Source organism: Chiroxiphia lanceolata, chromosome 3 (assembly GCF_009829145.1).
Source record: "Chiroxiphia lanceolata isolate bChiLan1 chromosome 3, bChiLan1.pri, whole genome shotgun sequence".
Classification (NCBI taxonomy): domain Eukaryota; kingdom Metazoa; phylum Chordata; class Aves; order Passeriformes; family Pipridae; genus Chiroxiphia; species Chiroxiphia lanceolata.
In genome coordinates this window covers 110,974,549-110,992,008 of record NC_045639.1, presented here as the reverse complement: position 1 = coordinate 110,992,008, position 17,460 = coordinate 110,974,549, and the positions used below count along the sequence as shown (strand labels likewise).

The following is a 17,460-nucleotide window of genomic DNA, read 5'->3' as shown; positions in this document are numbered from 1 at the left end:
CTTCTCTGCCATTATTTTTTCACATCTTTAAGCAAACTCAAGAGCAGCGGAAGAGCCACCCCGCCAAGGCTACACCCCAGCACCTGGCAGCAGATACAGTGAGGTCTAACCACAGCTTGGCCACAGAGGAGCTGCAGTTCCTTCCTCTCATGAACAAAAAGACATCATTGTTTTCATTTTCAGAACTCAAGCCAAATATAACTGGTGTTTTTCAGAAGAGTGCTCCTTAAGAAAATGCCACCTTCAAGGGAAATCTCATACTCAGAGCCCTCCAAAGCCATGTGTTCTCTCCTCCCATTAATAATGAAGAATGAAGGGACACAGCACAGAGAAAACGTTTAACTCAACATCAGTTCAAGTCTTATAAGGGGTCTTATACAGCTAGAAAGGAAAGCTCAGGAGATTGTCCAGGACCCGTGGCACACACAGTCTCATCAAGTGAGCAGCTCATCTGCCCAGGGTTCCAGAGATAGCTTCATGAAGTTTCAGGAAGGCTGGATTTCAGGAGGCTTCATGCTCCAGCCCTTCATCATCAGGGACAGGTCCCACCACTTCACCCACAACATCTAGGGGGTGAACTGACCCCTACCATCCAGTAGAAATCTGAGCTGGAGCACCTGGAGCTTCCACCACCTACATACTGACACAGGTATTCCAGAGATGGGCGATATTAGTCTGTGCACCACATGCAGTGACAAATCCTGACCTGTGACAGGCTGTCTGGATGAGGCATCACAGACAGAGTGCACAGCCCAAGGGCACACACAAGTCAGACAGAAAAACCTCGGTGATGCAGCCCAAACCCTCCCCTACATTCAGATAAAAGCTCCAATCACTGCAAACCAGCTCTGCTCCTGAGCTCAGCCCACCTCCCTCCCCCAAATATCCTCCTGACTCATGTGAAGCACAGCCAGAGCAGCCTATTTTACCTCTGAGCACACACTGAGAGCCTGCATGTACAAGCGAGCCAGGATGCGGCACATCCACACTCCACGTGACAAGATACCACAGCTCAGCCAAACCAGGACTTAGAAATCCCAATTCCAGCACAAATACTTTTCCAAAATACAAAAATTTCACCAATTCACTGCTGCCAAAAAGGGACGTTACTGGAAACTCAAACTCCTCCCCCTGCCCTCCAAATATATTTCAGGTCCTAAATGAGGTCTGGAAGATGTGGAAAAGTCCTGCACCTGGGTCAGGGCAACTGCCAGTATCGGCACAGGCTGGAGGAGGAAGGGATTGAGAGCAGCCCTGCCAAGGACTTGGGGGGGTTGGTGGATGAAAAATTGACCATGAGCTGGCCATGTGCGCTTGCCCACCAGAAAGCCAACCATGTTCTGGGTTTCATAAGAAGTAGCACGACAAGCAGGTTGAGAGAGGTGATTTTCTCCCTCTGTTCCACACTCATGAGATCCCATCATCCAGCCCTAGGGTCCCCAGCACAAGAAGGATGTGGAGCTGTTACATCAGGTCCAGAGGTGGCCACAAAAATGGTCTGAGAGCTGGAGCAATTGCCCTAAGAAGACAGGAGGAGAGAGTTGGGGTTGTTTAGCCAGAGAATAGAAAGCTCCAGGGTGACTTTGCAGCACCTTCCAGTACCTAAAGGGCTACAACAGAGCTGCAAAGGACTGCTGATGAGGGCATGGAGTGATATGACAAGACAAACGGCTTTAAACTGACAGAGAGCAGGTTTAGATTAGATATTAGGAAGAAATTCACTGGCATAGGCTGCCCAGAAAAGCTGTGGCTGCCCCATCCCTGGAAGTGTTCAAGGTCAGGCTGAATGGGGCTCTGAGCAACCTGGTCTAGTGGAAGGTGTCCCCTGCCCATGGCAGGGGTGTTGGAACTATATGATCTTTAAGGTCCCTTCCAACCTAAACATTTCCATGATTCCAACAAGAGCCTTTGTCAGACAGGAAGAAAGGACACACTCACAAAGACTTGTTAACGATCTGGTAGTTTTCACAACCAGGGAGGACAGTGCTGCTATCCTCCCAGAAGCCAGTGATTCACATCCTCAGCAAGTGCTGTTTGGGCAACAAACCACTAAATCCTTAGTTTGGACTTGTTTTGTTGCTTGTTTGTGTTTTTTTTTTTTAAAGACAAAACCAAAAATCTTGCAAGGCAGGAAAGGACTCCTTAACAACACTTTCCACATGCTCTGTGGAAAATAACCAAACCAAGCAGTGGAGAAAGGTCTGCAATCAGCCACATGCAGTTAGGAACATGCTTCTGACCTGGGAACTTGAAGGTCAGCAAGAGACAAGACTTTCCTTCGCAACACATGTTAAGTGGAAGTCACCTCTGTAACAGCACCATGGTCCAACCCTCCCAGGACCCACGCAAGCTCCTGCCCACTACCATGGGATGCTACAATGGGGACCTGCAGAGTGGACTTGCTCCTTCCTTCCAGTTTGCATGGGAATGGCCAGCATAGTATTTTATGTAATTATTACATTTTAAACAGCTTTCACAGAGTTAATCTTCATTATAACCCTCTGGACAGCTGGTAACCCTGAGCACACACACTGCCGCGGCCAGAGCCTTATAAATATCCAGACACCCACGATGCCAACCCAAGGATTAAATTCACCTCCCGCATTTTTTTCCCCCCAGTCTTAGAGAGCAAGTTAAAAAAAAAAATCTGCCTTGTTATTCGAGGAGTGATGTGTGAGAGCCTTACTGAAGTGCGAAATCACAGCCCTACCGGCGCAGAAACTGGTGTCGGGTTTTTGGCAAAAAAACCCACACTGGGCTTGGACTGTTTTTCTCCAAGGACAATCCTCCTCTCCTGCAGAGCTGCCCTGCTTCTGACACTCGGCCCTACACCTTAATGGGGCAGGCACAAATCCCAATCCCTCATTAAATTAATACAGGGCCCACCCAGGAATTTTGGCCATGGGGTAATTGTTTTTTTCTTTTCTATTCTGAAGCAGACTTGGGAGCAAATGTTCCAACTCACACACACCTGCTCATGCTGTGGATAGATGGCTCGTGTAGTAACACACATTAAAAGTGATCAAGCACCAGTCTTTGGTGCTAATGCAGTAAGGTCGGGGAACAGAGATGATAAACCTGTACATTATTAGGTTTCCTCCTCTCTAAGCAGAACAGCAGCCTCTCACGTTTGCATTTTCCAAGGCTCCCTTTCACCAAGAAGTCCTGGTCAGCTCTTGCATATGCCCTCTGGAAAATACAGAGCTTCCCAAAAGGACAAAGATGATTTTTGGGCAAACCTGAACAATGTTTAAGTGGGCAGTTCATGGAAGATGGTGTTCTGATCTCATCAGATGTCAGCCCAACGCTCCTATTGCAGAGGTTTGTGCTGCAGATGCAGAGTTGCTCACACCCACCCAAAGCAGAGCATTGTGCCCATGTTGGAGGCAAACATAGCACAAAATGCAGAAACAAGCTCCAGTGAGGAAGCAGTCCTGTTCTAAGCATCCATATTCATTGTGGTGCCCGGCACATACCCGCCTCTTCCAATTTAACTAGCTCCCTTTCTGCCTGGGTCTCACTCTGCGGAGGCGGACAGGCTGTCATCAGAGGACCAGGAGTCATCTGCAGATCATCAAGCTGCAGATGCCAGAGGAGAGACTGCTTTGGAAACAAAAACAAAACACACCCACCTTCTGCCTCTCCGTTTTGGCAGGTAGACAGACATTAATCCCTCATCTCATGCTCTGCCTGCCAGAGTCATATCAGGGGTTGCACACAAGCCCAGGGCTGCTCCTCTCCAGGCGTAACTGCAACTACCCAATTATGTCAGCAGCATGGGCACACCTGCCCTCCTGAGATGCTGTGGCCATCCATCTCTGCCCTACCTGTGGTCTGGGCACAAAAGCTCGAGGCCACCACAGTTTGAGGCTGGTGAAGCTTTTATCCCCATCACTCCTCCCAGTGCTCTGCAGATGGAAGAGATAGTCTCCAGGGGTGTGTTTTCCCCAGCAGCTCCTGCACCAAGATGAGACCTGTTCAGGAGCTGATGACAGGGTAAACGACATCTACCAAACAAACCATTACACCAAGTGGCTCACATTAAGGGTGTGGTCTCTTTAACATCCTCAATGTCTTCTTTGGGACCAGACCAAGCTCAAGCTAGCCCTGGTCCCTCAGCAACCAACATGCAAGCCAGGGACTATTCCTCAACTCCCCACTTTGATCTTGAGCCATTATCAGCACAGAACTTCAACCTGCAGTCAAGCCTCAGCTCCATCACAGCTTCAAACAGCTTTTGCAGAACACTTAATTTCTCTGATTATTTAACCAGAGGCTTCCCTGGCCTTGCTCTCACCACACTGCAATAATGTGCAATTACAAGACTTGAAGAAAAATAAAAGGGAAGTGGCATCTCATGCCAGGCCAGTGCTGCCAAGATCTGTTTCTTTGGTCTTTTGACTCCAAAAAAACAAAATCACCAAACTTTCTTCTTGCCTCTTGGCATATCAATTCAGGCAGCTGCTTCTATACACAGGTTTTACTCTAACATTTTACAGCCTTTGTGTTTCATCGCCTGCTACTAAATGTGTGAATGTCCAAGGTAGCACTATCAGCAGATTCTGCAAGAAGTTCAAGCCCATCTTCATGTTTGGCATAGAGGTGATGGCAAATTTGGCATTGCCATGACATTTGAGAGACAGGCTTCAATTCTCAGTTTTTATTGAAAGGTTTCTGCCAAGCTCAATTCCTTGCCTCTGAAACATCTGAAGAAAGGAAATAGGTATTTGCTAAAATAAAGGGATTGTTTACAAGAAGTCCAGTGTGTAGGCTGCTCTTGATCTTCTCTAAAAATAGAAGTCCTACAAGCCCTATCATCCCAATACCCACATCACTCAGGCACCGAGTGGATAATTTTCTTGGGAAATCTCTGGCAAACTGTTTTTCTCCTTTGGATTCCCATCAGCAGGGCTGCAAAGTAAGAGCCAGCTGAAGCAGGAAGAGGTCCAGCTTCTCCAACCACAGCTGCACTGCTGGCATTCCTTACCTTCTCAATTCCATGTAGACGAGACTTCAGGGCTCTGGGAAGAGCCCCTGTTGTGTGGGTGGACACAAGGACAGATGTGGAGGTAGGCTGGCTGCTAACTCAGGCCACTAGTCATTGCAAGCTCTTCCCAGACCTCTGAACCATTTAATCCAGTGAGAATCACTGGCATTTGCTGCCTTGGCTGGAACATATCCATGTTAAGGACATGTGTCTAGTTTTAACACCAGCATCCCAAGCTACTTCTATTTTTATATTTGGGCTGTTATTTAAGGCATGTATTATGCCAGAAAGAGGATGGGGCACAGATACCCAGCTCACGGGGAGATGAGGTCACGTGAAACACCCAGTGACAACAACTGCTGACCAGGATAGCAAACTTATTCTCAATTATTTAAACAATTCAGGAATCAGTGCCTTCAGTCCCTAATTCCACCCTGAAATCCTCCTCTTTTGGTAAGGAGCCCAAGCACAGTGAGATGTCTTTGCTCCAGCACAGAGCAGTGCTTCTGCCACCCTGACTGTGCTTTACTCAGCACCCATGGCCTTGAAGCAACCAGTAATAAAATGCTCCAAACAGGCAAGGCCTTGGATGCCCTCCTGGCTGCCACAGGAGGTTCGGGGGGTTGCCAGTGTGAGGGCAGGTGTCCAAGCACAGCTCCTCCAGGAGAGGCTCCAGAGCCTACGTCAGATCCGGACTTTCCTGTTCAAAGGTTAAACATGTTTACTGAAAAGATTAGGAAGGAGGAGACAGTAAACTAGGAAAAGTTGGGGGAGACTGTTTGCAACAGCTACATAAACAGGCAATAAACACCACAACCCCTCGCTGGTATGCGGCCAACTTACAGGTGGGGAGGTCATAGGGATGTGGGTGCACTGTCAGCACCCAGCCCAGAGGCTTCACCGCCAGCCACAGAACATAATTTAAAACCTAATTGCTTGCTCTCCACACCCCTATTACAACCACAAAGCAGGCTGGCACCTGGGGAGCAGCTGTGGTCCTCACATCTAAGGAGGCTTGCTTTGGCTCCGCTCCTACCATAGAGGATCTACACAGCAGCACAGAGGGGAAAGATATCCTCTCTGCAACAGCCTGAAGTTTAGCCCTGGCTGTACTCACCCCTGTCTGAAACGCTGCTTCAGGATGAAGCATGATTTGGTACAAACGCTGCTGGAGCAGCAGAAAGCTAAGCCATGACACGGCAGCTCTGCAGTCATCTCAGCTGTACAGCCAGTTATTAAATGAAAGGTCAATTCCTTTATGGCACTACACCTCTCCTTTCAAGTAAACAGCCTTAAGAGCCAGACGTTCCAACTGGAAAAGCAAAGAGGGATTTATACACTGCCGCAAAGGAGAATAATGAGAATAATTTCCATATCTGACATGACAGAGCACCACCACCAAGCAAGAACTAATGAGCAAGGCCCTTCCAGCTAATGTAACAGTATTTAGTTTGCACTAAAAGCAAGACAAAGCATTAATTGTTTTGCACTCATCTGTCTGCCTGATTGCACAGTTCAACTGAGGACATTGGCAAGAGGAAGTCCACGAAGCCACCCGTGCCAAGGGGGAACCAGCGTGACTATTGCACGAATGACTGGGAGTAACGGGGTTATTCACCTCCAGACTCCATCCAGGCTGGTTATCACCTAAGATTGGTTTTGCTATTACAATCCAGATTATTTCCAATCTGGAAATCCTGCAAAATTGATGCACTAGCTGAATTCAGCTGTTAACGGATGACAGAGAAGACTGGAACAACTCATCCTGGGAAGCACAGGATGACCATGAATGATGCTGTCCTCCAAAGGATGACAAGATCTGGATAGTGAGCTTACAACCTAAATATTTAGGGTTATACCTAAATACAGTCTCATTGCTCACCACATAAACCTTCTCTTATTTGCATGGTTTCTTTAATGTGAATCATGCTTGGAGACCAAACCACACACCAGTGCCAACAAAGGCAGCTCAATGTGTAGGTTTCCAGAAGGACCACCTGCAGCACAGGCATTTGGCACAGGTTCTGAAACACCAGGTTAGAATCTAGAACTGCATCCACTGCATCCATCCAACTTGGTCTGGTCCCTGCTCTCAATCAATCCCTGTCCTGTACGAACGTAGACCCTGCTCCGAGATGCTTCAGAAAACAGAAAAGTGTCAGAAATTCAACCAACTGGTAATTAAGGTCTTGGGGAAGAGTTACTACAGTTTAGTAATAACCACGTGCTTTTGGCCAATGAATCATGGCCAAAGACACATGGTATTTCTGCTACCACCCCACAAATAAGGATGTCTAATGAAGCCTGCAACTCCATTGCAGATCATTCACCACAGCCTCAAGGACCATGCTTCAGGTACCACAGATTTTAGGGAAATGGAGTGCAGGGGTTATGGAAAAAGTTATCACGATGGTAAAAAATTATCACAAATGGAAAAAAGCTTAAGAAACTGCAGCCCAAGAACTCGAAAGACTTAAAAGGAAACTGATAAGCAACACAAATACAAGAGAAGGCAGAAAAACTAATTCCAACAAGACCTTACTGGTTCTATAAATGCATTAATGAAGGCAACAAAGTGTAGGTCTATTAATCAGCAGGAAGGTGAAAAGAGTACACGACCAAAGACGCCCTATTCAAACCTTCTTTGCTTTGTACTTGAGGCACTCAAGGATGACTTTCATCAAGGCTGATCTCTCTTAAACCTTACAATCTTTGTTCAATTCCATTCTTTGTTTGCCCCCCCCTTGTTAAATGTGCTTTTCTAAAGGTTAACTGTGAACGGATGTTTAAGGTTGAGCAACTGTCAGCTCAGAGTAAGGACTTGTCAGTGCTGTCTGCACAGGATAAGGAGGGGTCAAAATTGCCATTGTAGCTCTGCAGAGGAAAAACGATGCACCCTGCTCAGTGCTCACAGTCATGCAACCATTAATTTATCACTGATTTCAATTTAATGATCACAACATTGTCATCTTTAAAGTCTCATCGGAAAGCTGACAGCAAATCATCCACTAAATGAACAGAAAACACTACTAAAAGAGCGCCCAGGCAGACCTGACAGCACTCGTGGAGCTGTACATGTCCGACATGGCCTTTAAGGACAACCTTCCTGGCTCCAGCACGGGTAAGGGCTGGGGACACAAGCCAGCAGCTGGGATTAGGGCTAAGAACCTGAAACTGAAGTGCTGCCAAGAGGCAAGGGATGACTCAGCCTTCCAGAAACTGATGGGGTGAGGTAAAGGACAACACAAAGATAACCAGACCCTGATCACCGAGAAAATAAGGACAGTGTAACACATAAGAAAAGTGGAAGGGGGAAAAAAAAAGGTGCCTTCACTCAACATCCTTCTACCAAGGATGGGGTGGAAGAAGGACAGGAGGTGGAGTGTAGCAGGTGACATTCCTCCATTACCCTTCCTCCGGAGCAGGGACACACCATGGGAACTGGAAGGAGGAGAGCCAAGGATGGAGGAACCACTAGATGAGCTTTGTCCTCACTACAGACCCCAGAAGTTAGAGAAGCCATCACTGGATGTGGGGGCAGCCCCTCCAAAGCCCAGTCACTACTGCTCACCGTGCCCATTGCAGTAATAGATCCCACTTCTCCCTGTTCTGCGTGGGGGGGGTGGACTTTTTCATAATAGCTTTTTCCACAATGGCACTGGGATCTTGCCTGGGCCCTTTCTTCAGAGTCCTTGAGCTCTTCCTGACGCTGCAGGACGACGATCACCACCAGGACCAGCAGCAGGAAGAGGACGATCATCCACGGCAAGTGTTCGTTGATGTCAAAGTGCTGGTGGACGTTCTGCGAACCTCGCCGGGGGGGCCTGTACGGGACGCTGGACTTCTCGCCTCCCATCATCTCCAGCGACGGCTGCTTCTCCAGCGCTTGGCTGGTCTGCTTGTGCCGGTAGCTCTGTGCCTGGCTGGTGGTGCCAGAGCCCATGAGGGTCCTGCCAGCACCGTCCGTCCCGTTGGCCGAGGTCTCGTTGTCGTAGCGTGCCGGCTCCACCATGCTGCTGGACGCGCGCGGCGCTGGAGAGGGGACAAAATCGGGAACTGAAGAGTTCAGACCTGCGAAAGGAGAAGAGAGTTCAGTGTCACCAGCACCGAGATGTGATATGGCAGGTCTAAGACCCTGCTTGGCCAGCAGGCAGAAACCCAACGCCAGGCAGCGAGAAGGAGTAGAGGTGAAGTTGAGTTTGTCTCTGGGAACAGATGGTACAGTTACAGAGGGAGTTTCGAAGTAAAACTGGTGGTGTAAGGCTAGTGGCAGCTTATTAAAAAAATGAGTTATTATAGGCATGTTGTTAATCTGTGTTTGTCCCATATCAGCATTTCTCAGAAAACTCCCAACTTTGAGCAAGTTGATTTTTCTTTCTTAAGTTTACAAAATTAGTTTTAGTTCGCGTTGTGAAATTTCATATTGGGGCTAAAAGTACAAAAATACATAACAATTTGCAGGCTTAGTATCTCTCCACTGGATTTTGTTAAGGATGCACAACCTTTTTATCAGCACTGCAAGCAGTTGCAGATGCATCAACTACAAAATAGGTTTCTGAAGCAACCAAACTTCCCCCTAAGAGCTACCTTCCATCTTTATTGAGTTTCCTTATCAACCAATAGCTCTCAGGTCCCAGCCATTGCACCACCAAGCCTGGCGATAAGAGGAAGAAGGGCTCTTGTGGCATAAACTCGCAGTGTATTTTGGAAACTCATCTGTTGAGATCGTGTCTCATCCCAGCTGACGCAGAGAGTGGGTCTAACCATCTGTAATCTGGTTTTGCCCCTGACTTGATTACCCAAAACACTGTGACCAGAACACAAACAGGGAAAACCCTTTAACTTTTACGTAATTGTCTGCAGTTGATTTCAAAGTTCAGGAAACATTGTCCTCTCCCAATGATAAAACATGTCAGAGTAAACTTTGAGACCTAACAAAGGTGAAGCATTGGAAGCCTACCAGTGTCAACACTTCCCTGCAATTATATTTACCAGCTCATGTGTTAAGGTTACAAAAGTTGCACTTTTTAATTAAAATGCTTAATATGAGACACTGTAGGGAAGCTGCTTCCCAGGGAGTGCAGAGTACCACCTGAGTGGGGTCCTACAGCAGCAGCCCCAAAACCAGCCACAGCTAAAGCATCATTATAAAGACTATGATGATGAACCACTCCCAATTAAGCAAGAGAATGGGAAACTCCCCACTGTTGGTAACTTATGGAAATCTTAGAGATTGAAGAAAGTAAAGTTACAGGACAGCCCAGGCTCCTGCAAGGCTGTTTCAGCAATGGTTCCCATTCAACTGTACTCTGGCAGAGTACAGAGTGAAAACACAGCAAGGAAAGCACAGGCATGAAAGCAATGAATCCATCAGAAGAGTCGTCTCCCTGCTGCAGGGAGACTGCAGCAGGGGCTTTCCTGCTGCATCCCAACTCAGGTTCACCACAACTGCACAAAGGCTTGTGCCAGCACATCACAGAGATGGGGAAAGAGGCTGGGGAATGTGATGTCCTTTCAGCCAAACAGCAGGACAGCCAGGAATCAGACCATGACTGCAGTCTCACTGAAAATGTTATTAAATGCGGTTTAATACAAGTGAGGGCAACCCAATATACTCTGCAGCTGCCTTCTGGCCAAGAAGCAAAAGCACCACTCTGGCTTTAGACCAGATTGGTTTTTAACAGCCTAAAACCAACCTGACCAAGAAACCACAATCCCACAACCAAACCCACATCTATGTTTACGTGGTGGATGTTACCTTTGGGAAGATCAGCGGTTGGTGAACTTCATAGGGCTGCTCACCCGCTTCGGTGCTCGATGAAGTCAAAGACATGTTCGGAAGAGACGCCGGAGAACCACAAACGTTGTCGCTCTCCTTCGTCCCTGGCTTGATGACCACCATGTTTTTCCCAAAGCAGTCAGTGTATGGTTTGCACTTCATCACACTAGAAGGCACATCAGAAAGGTACCACGAGGGCACGGCTTGCACCTCACGTCTTCCGTGTCGGTTCCTTTCTTGCGGACGCCCCAGCCGACCGGGCACACCGTGTAAGGGACGCAGGTATCGTTCGTCTGAAACGTACCAGACAGGCAAGTGCACTCGCGGTCAGTCAAGGCAGTACAATGAGTTTTCTCAATCATTGGCAGTTCACAGGGTTTCCTACAAGGGTGGCACCGCTCTATGCCGTTCTCATGCTTGGTGAAGGTCCCATCTGGACAAGGGCTGCACTCTCTTAAGGTACTCTTCGTGCAGTGCTTAGACACGTAGGTTCCTGCGGGACTTTGTCACAGGTCAGCTCTTCGTTGGTGGCACGGTCAAGGTGGCGGTACTTGCCAGGGGAGAGGCTGATGGCATTCTGCTCAGAGGTCAGCTTTGACTGACCATCAGCAGTGCCAAGGAGCATGAGCAGCTGGAAAACAAATAGGAGGTATCAGTCAACAACAGCGTGCAACCAGAGCCCTCTCTGCCAGCGACCCCTTGTAGGTTCACAAGGGATTCCCAGAGGCACGTCCCAGAGCCACAGGACCATGGACAAGTTACTACGCCCAGGGAGGGACCTCAGTGAGGCTGGAGTGGAATAGAACCCGCAGAGGTGGCAGCACACACTCTCCCGACACATCGCCAGTTACAATTATAATTCCCTAAACTTGACACCACACTTCTCAGTGAGACTAAGCATCATTTACACTGCAACCCTGCCAGGGTGGTAAATACTGCTTAATTGAGTTTCAGCAGTACGTGCTACCTGGGCATCCCAGGAGAATTCCAAAGCAGCTTTGCATTTCAAGCTGAGAGGCTCCAGCACAAGGCAGGCGCTCGCTGAGAAAGACAAAAAACACACATATAGGTGGAAGCTCTGACCTGTAAAACTTTCCTCCTCTATTTGTTAATCTGCACTTGTTCAAATAGTTACCTTTCTAAGTAATGCAAACCAGGACAAAATCCGGCTAGCAGCTGTTTCTGACCATTTCTCAGCCCCTCTGCCCTTCCACAAGTTTTATGGCCCAGTGCAAGCCTTGGGTTGGTCGAGACCACAAGGGATGTTCTTGCTTTGAGCCTCCACCACATCTGAACTCACTCTAAACCAGCTGCATTAGCAAGAGGAGAGAAACCTGGTGCTATTTTTACAGCTGTGCTGTAACTCAGCTCCTCATTGCATCAGACATAGGTAAACGGATGCCAGTGTTTAGACACTGAAATAAAACCAGCTGGACTTCGCCATACGATGGCTATAATCTGTTTATCTTTACTGACTTCCAATCCTAATGCTTTATTCCCTTAATTCCTTCACATTGATGCTGCTCCATCCCTAAGAGAAGCCCCATCTACCAAGAAGGATCTCTGCTTCCCCCAGAATATCTCTGGTCCATGGATTTAACATTAGTTATTGGCAGCACAGATAAGATACCAAGAACAAAAGGCACATCAAAAGAAAGGCTGACACAACCTCACACAGCATGCAAAGCAATAGGAAACATTTTCAAACAGCTGCAGGATAAGTTCAGAGGGTGAGAGGGAACAAGTCAGCGTTACCTTGAATTTTTCAAAGATGCTTTCCTACACTGAAGGTAAAAAGACCAGAGACCCTAGTGCTGTTCAGCTGCACAGTCAAGCACATAAATCACTTGGCTGTGTTATACAATCCCTCGCCTCCCGCTCTGCTACCTATTCTGGGCTATCAGCCAACAAGAATATATTCAGAAGAAAAAAAAAATAAAAAAAGGCTCCCAACAACATGACTCTGCAGAAGGCACATCGCAGCAGAGCCGCAAGCCGCGCCGCATCATTTTTTTGGTGCAGTCTCCTCTTTTCCTGGAAACACATGGCACATTCCTGTTTCACCTGCTAAATAATTTACGGCTTGGGATTTGTACAAAACACTTCATATTTTTATTTTTTTATTTAGGTTAGTTTTCTCCCCCTGAAGCAGCAATTACAGAGCAGGCAGAAGCAGGCAAGCCCGCAGGAGCTGACGAGGATCCTGCAGCGGCCAGACTAATTACAGCACGTCAAATTAAAAAGCGGGGCTGCCCTGGCAGGCAGCAAATGCTTACAGGATGCATTTTATTTTTCCCCTCCCCTAAGACATGATTTAACAAAGCGCTTAGCTGGCTCTAAGGAAACCTGCCACCCTCCCCTGTAATCTCCATGACGCATCCTGAATTAGCAATCCAGCCTCTTGTCGAGGTGGAGTGGGGGGTCACCTGTGTTACTCACCCTCCTCCAGTGCCAGTGGGACAGGGTGTCGGGAGAGGCAGGACAGGCAGTGGCTCTCCCGCCTTATCAGGGGTGAGCTGTGTACTGCTGTCTCAGACACTGATTTCTCCTCAGCATCAAGCCAGACCTCGGGAAAACCATAGACAGCCCTGCTACAAGCATGTGCCACGGGTTCCCTCCTGCTCTCCCTGTTTTTCCCATCTTCAGCATCTTCCCATCACTCATCCGGGTAACTAAAGCCTGTAACAGCACCAGGCTTGGGTTGGGCTTTTTTTAAACCCTATCTCAAGCAAAGCAGTGCAGTGCTGGTATTTTTTGAACATCCCAAGATCTTCAGCTGCACATGCACTTCTAAGCTATAGGGAGAACAGCAAGTTCCAATGGGGGAAGGCTAAACAGCTTCGTGCATCCACTGTTTATTCCAGACTGACATTTCTGGTCCCTGCAATAATTCAGCTGCTTGGTTTCGCACCCCTTGGATCTCTGCAAGCAAAGGCCAGGAGCAGGAGGACATCTTCAGCAAAAAGGGGTGTCTGCTGGTTTGTTCCGTCACCCTCATGGCTGCCCACTAGCACACAGAACAAGACACCACCAGTTGTCTTTCTGGCTGACAACACCAGTGCCAGTGAAAAAAGCAACTAAGTAACAAAGCGAGCTCCGCTGAGCCACTGCATTTCAGTTCATTACTCCAGTACCAAAGGAAGTATATAGGGTAACAAAATACCACAGGAGAAACTGTGATGCAAGACAACACTACACAGCAGATTTGGTTTCAGCAGTTCAGCGATGCTCCCCGTGCCCCACGCAGGAGCAGCTCTTAACAACGAAGGGTTAAAAGGGACAGGAGTCCCTTTCCAAAAGGGTCAAGTGGGACAGGGCAGCCACAATCTCAAAGAGCATCCCCAACTCAGCACCAACACCCTGCAGTGCACGAGCAAAGGCACTGCCCAGCCACCTTCACCTATTTGAACACGTGAAGGTTTATGGTATGAGGAAATCAGACTGGGCTGAGGGGCACTACCGTTCTCACCTCCTCACTACTGCGAAAACACTCAGACAAGGGGACCTTCATGTTCAGCTGCAAACATCCCCTTGAGGCAGCAGCACCCACAGCTGGCATAGGCACATTCCACCTCACCACCACCCAGCTTGAGGACTCCACCTCAGTGGTCACCTCTGTGCCATGTCTCCATAACCCTCTTTCAATAGCTGTGTGCTGCAGGGGACCCAATGGCAACCTGCACAATAAACAGCTTTTGGGAGTCCACAAGCTGCCTGGGCACTTGCACAGAGGATGCTGCTGCAAACACCTGAGCAACCTGGTCTAGTGGTTTACATTCGTGTCCATGGTAGGGGGGTTGGAACTAGATGACCTTTAAGGCCCCATCCCACCCAAGCCATTCTGTGATTCTATGAATACACATCTCACTCAGGACCCAAACCTGCCTGGTGAGTCAAGCACCAGCAGAAAGCTGGTAAATCAACTTTCTGTCCAGAAATTGTGTCCTAAAATGCTGTGACATCGAGACTGTTGTAACCTTATGTTGTGTACAGTGGCACCCTGCTACCAGTCCTTCGCGGACACAGCAATAAACCTAAAACTAAAGTAAAAATAAAATAAAATAAAGTAAAGTAAAGTAAAATAAAGACAAAAGGCAGCTAAACGCAGGGCACTTGATCCCAGTAGAGAAGAACAGGAGTAGAGCTGTAGAGCGCAGGGACCAACAGTGCTAAACTGATACTCTGGGAATGGTTTCCAAGCAAAACCAACAGAATTTGGTAGAAACAGCAGCTGGCTCCATGGTGATGCCTTGGCACAGGTTGGGGATGAGCTGCACTGCCCACCACCCTTCCCGAAGATCAGCTGCACCCTTTGCCGACAGCACCGGGAAAGCTCTTGCAACATTAAAAAAATAAATATACAAAAACCCCAGAAAGGCAAATAAACTGGTCTGGAAGTTTTACAGTAACTTGGCAGACAGGAGGAGCCCATCTCCTGCCCCTCTCTCAGTAAGAAGGATCGAGTTACCCAGACCAAAAAAAAAAGTTGCCTGTGAGGAGAGTATGGAAGAGAAAGCAAGTTTCTTCTGCATCTTGCAACACAACCAGCTATTTCAGCTGGTTGGGTTTTGCGAAACCAGAGTCCGGGACTCACTGCTCAGCAGTTCCTTTACTAGATGTCAAGAGCGAAACGCAGGCAGATGAGTGAGCCAGAACAGCAGCACTGCAACATCTGGTCCCCATGAAGGAAACCCAGCAGCCACCCCTGCAGCCAGTGCAGACCCAAGCTCACCAGCATCCCCGCCAGCCATGGTCTTGCTCCAAACAGATGAAATCCCCCAGGTTTCCAAAAGCCCCAAGTTGAAGCAAGGTGACATCGTGCAAGTTCCAGGTGAGGGCAGTGGGGGAGATGGTGGAAACCACCTTGCAGCAGCTGGTGGGTGCCCAAAAATCCACCAAGCAAGTGAAACCATGGCCAACACCAGCCCCACGCAACCGCTACCACTCCTAAAAAAGCAGCCAGAAGGATTCGGGTTTGCGGCACCCATATAAGACCCATCAGCTATGAATTTGAACACACTTCCCTCAGGCTGGGAAGACATTAACTCCTTGCTGGGCCAAAAGGAGATGCCCAAAATGCTGAAGATATTGGATGAAAATCCTAGAAGCATCCTGCCAGCTCACAAGCAAATGGGAATTTTGTCTTACAGCTCATTTGCTCATACACACACAGAAGTGTGAGAATACACAAGTACATACATGTGTTTGCTTTTAGTCTCACTTTATTCTCCAGAATTCTATTCCCAACATCTTTTACATCATCCTTTTTCCCTCCCCTCTACACCCTTCATTCCCAACTGACCTCCAGGATCCTAGCCGGAGCTGCATATCTCAAGCTCCTCATCAGCATCTCATCTTCCAGAGAGCACTTGCTTCTCCCAGCGGGAACCCGGCGCTCGGGAGCGCACGGCCAGCACCGCGCACGGACCTATCTGCTGCGCCGCTGCCCCAAGTTACCCTTTGCCTTCAGAGGCTGTTTCCCAGCTAATACCCTTCCAGCTTCAGATATTTGTTGTTTACTCGGATTCCTGTCGAGCCAGCGCCAGCTTGCTCAGATCCACCTTGAGTTCAAGAGCAAGTGCTCTCCTCGGTTACACAACTCAGCCGCAGCAGCTGCGGCGTCTGCCTGACACACCGAATTACCATCTCTCCCCAAAATAGACGGGATGTAGCCCTAAAGCGCTGACTGGGAAGGGCCCTACCTGGGAAGGTAGATGTGGAGATGAAGCTGCCGGAAAACATTTCCCTGATAAGTCGAGGCAGCTGCCTGCCATTCGCTACGGGAGCTTTGCTGCCTGGCCAAAGGGTGGCAAGAAAAGCAGCTGGGACGGATTGGTGGATGGATGGATGGATGGATCCCTGCCCAGTGCCGAGCTCCAGGAGCGGGGCAGAGGGCGAACAAGGATCCGCTCAGCCCTGGCTATGCGGCACAGCCCTGGATGGAGGATGCCTCCGCCTGCGCTAACACGGGGATGAGAAGGATGGATATCGCAGGGAATATCCACCCAGCCAGCGTCCCCTGCCAGGACCTGGGGCTGCGGGACTGGGGTGGGCAGCACACCGCGGGGAAGGCACAGGGGAGCACCGCATACCCCCCGGCGGGAGGGGGGGCCGCAGGACACCCAGATACACCCTGATACACCCATCCCCTGCCCACCTGCCCCCGCACTGCAGCACGTCCCCACCCACCCCGCGGACACGCGGATGCTGCGCGGGCGGCGCAGCCTCGCACCGAGCCCCCCGAGCCCCGCACACACACACACACACTCACCGTGAGGACAACCGGTGAGCCCGGCGGCGCTCCGGGTCGCCTCGGCGGCCCCCATGGTGGCGGAGCCGGGGGGCTGCGGGCGAGGCGCTGCCCGTGCAGCCGCGCTGCCTCAGGCGGCGGGGCGCGGGGCCGGCGGCGGCCGGGCGCCCATGGTGGGGGCCGGGCCGGGCCGGGCCGAGCCGGGGCCGGGGCCGGGCGGGGCGGGGGCCCTGCCGCCCGCCGCGCTCCCACCTGCCTGCGGGGCCGCCGGGCTCTGCCGGGCGGGCGGCGCCACGTGGGGGCGGCGCGGCGGGGCCGGGGCGGGGCGGCGGCCGTGGCGTCACCCGCCCGCGCGGCGGCTGCGAGCGAGGGCGCCCTCGCGTGCCCCGAAATATCGTGTGCCCCTCATAGACCATGTGGGACCGAACTGTCCTGTGCCCCCAC

General features: G+C 49.7%; 1 protein-coding gene across 1 annotated transcript in view; it reads right to left on the bottom strand.

Moving 5' to 3' along the window:
• TNFRSF21 (TNF receptor superfamily member 21) overlaps positions 1-17,153 on the bottom strand; it is a 34,785-nt gene extending 17,632 nt beyond the window's left edge. Inside the window, 8 exon segments of the mRNA XM_032683154.1 lie at positions 8,559-8,580; positions 8,582-8,701; positions 8,703-9,058; positions 10,746-10,769; positions 10,772-10,948; positions 10,951-11,268; positions 11,271-11,397; positions 17,038-17,153. Coding sequence (XP_032539045.1) covers positions 8,559-8,580; positions 8,582-8,701; positions 8,703-9,058; positions 10,746-10,769; positions 10,772-10,948; positions 10,951-11,268; positions 11,271-11,391 — 1,138 coding nt within the window. The 5' untranslated portion in view covers positions 11,392-11,397; positions 17,038-17,153.
• Positions 17,154-17,460: the final 307 nt, after the last annotated feature.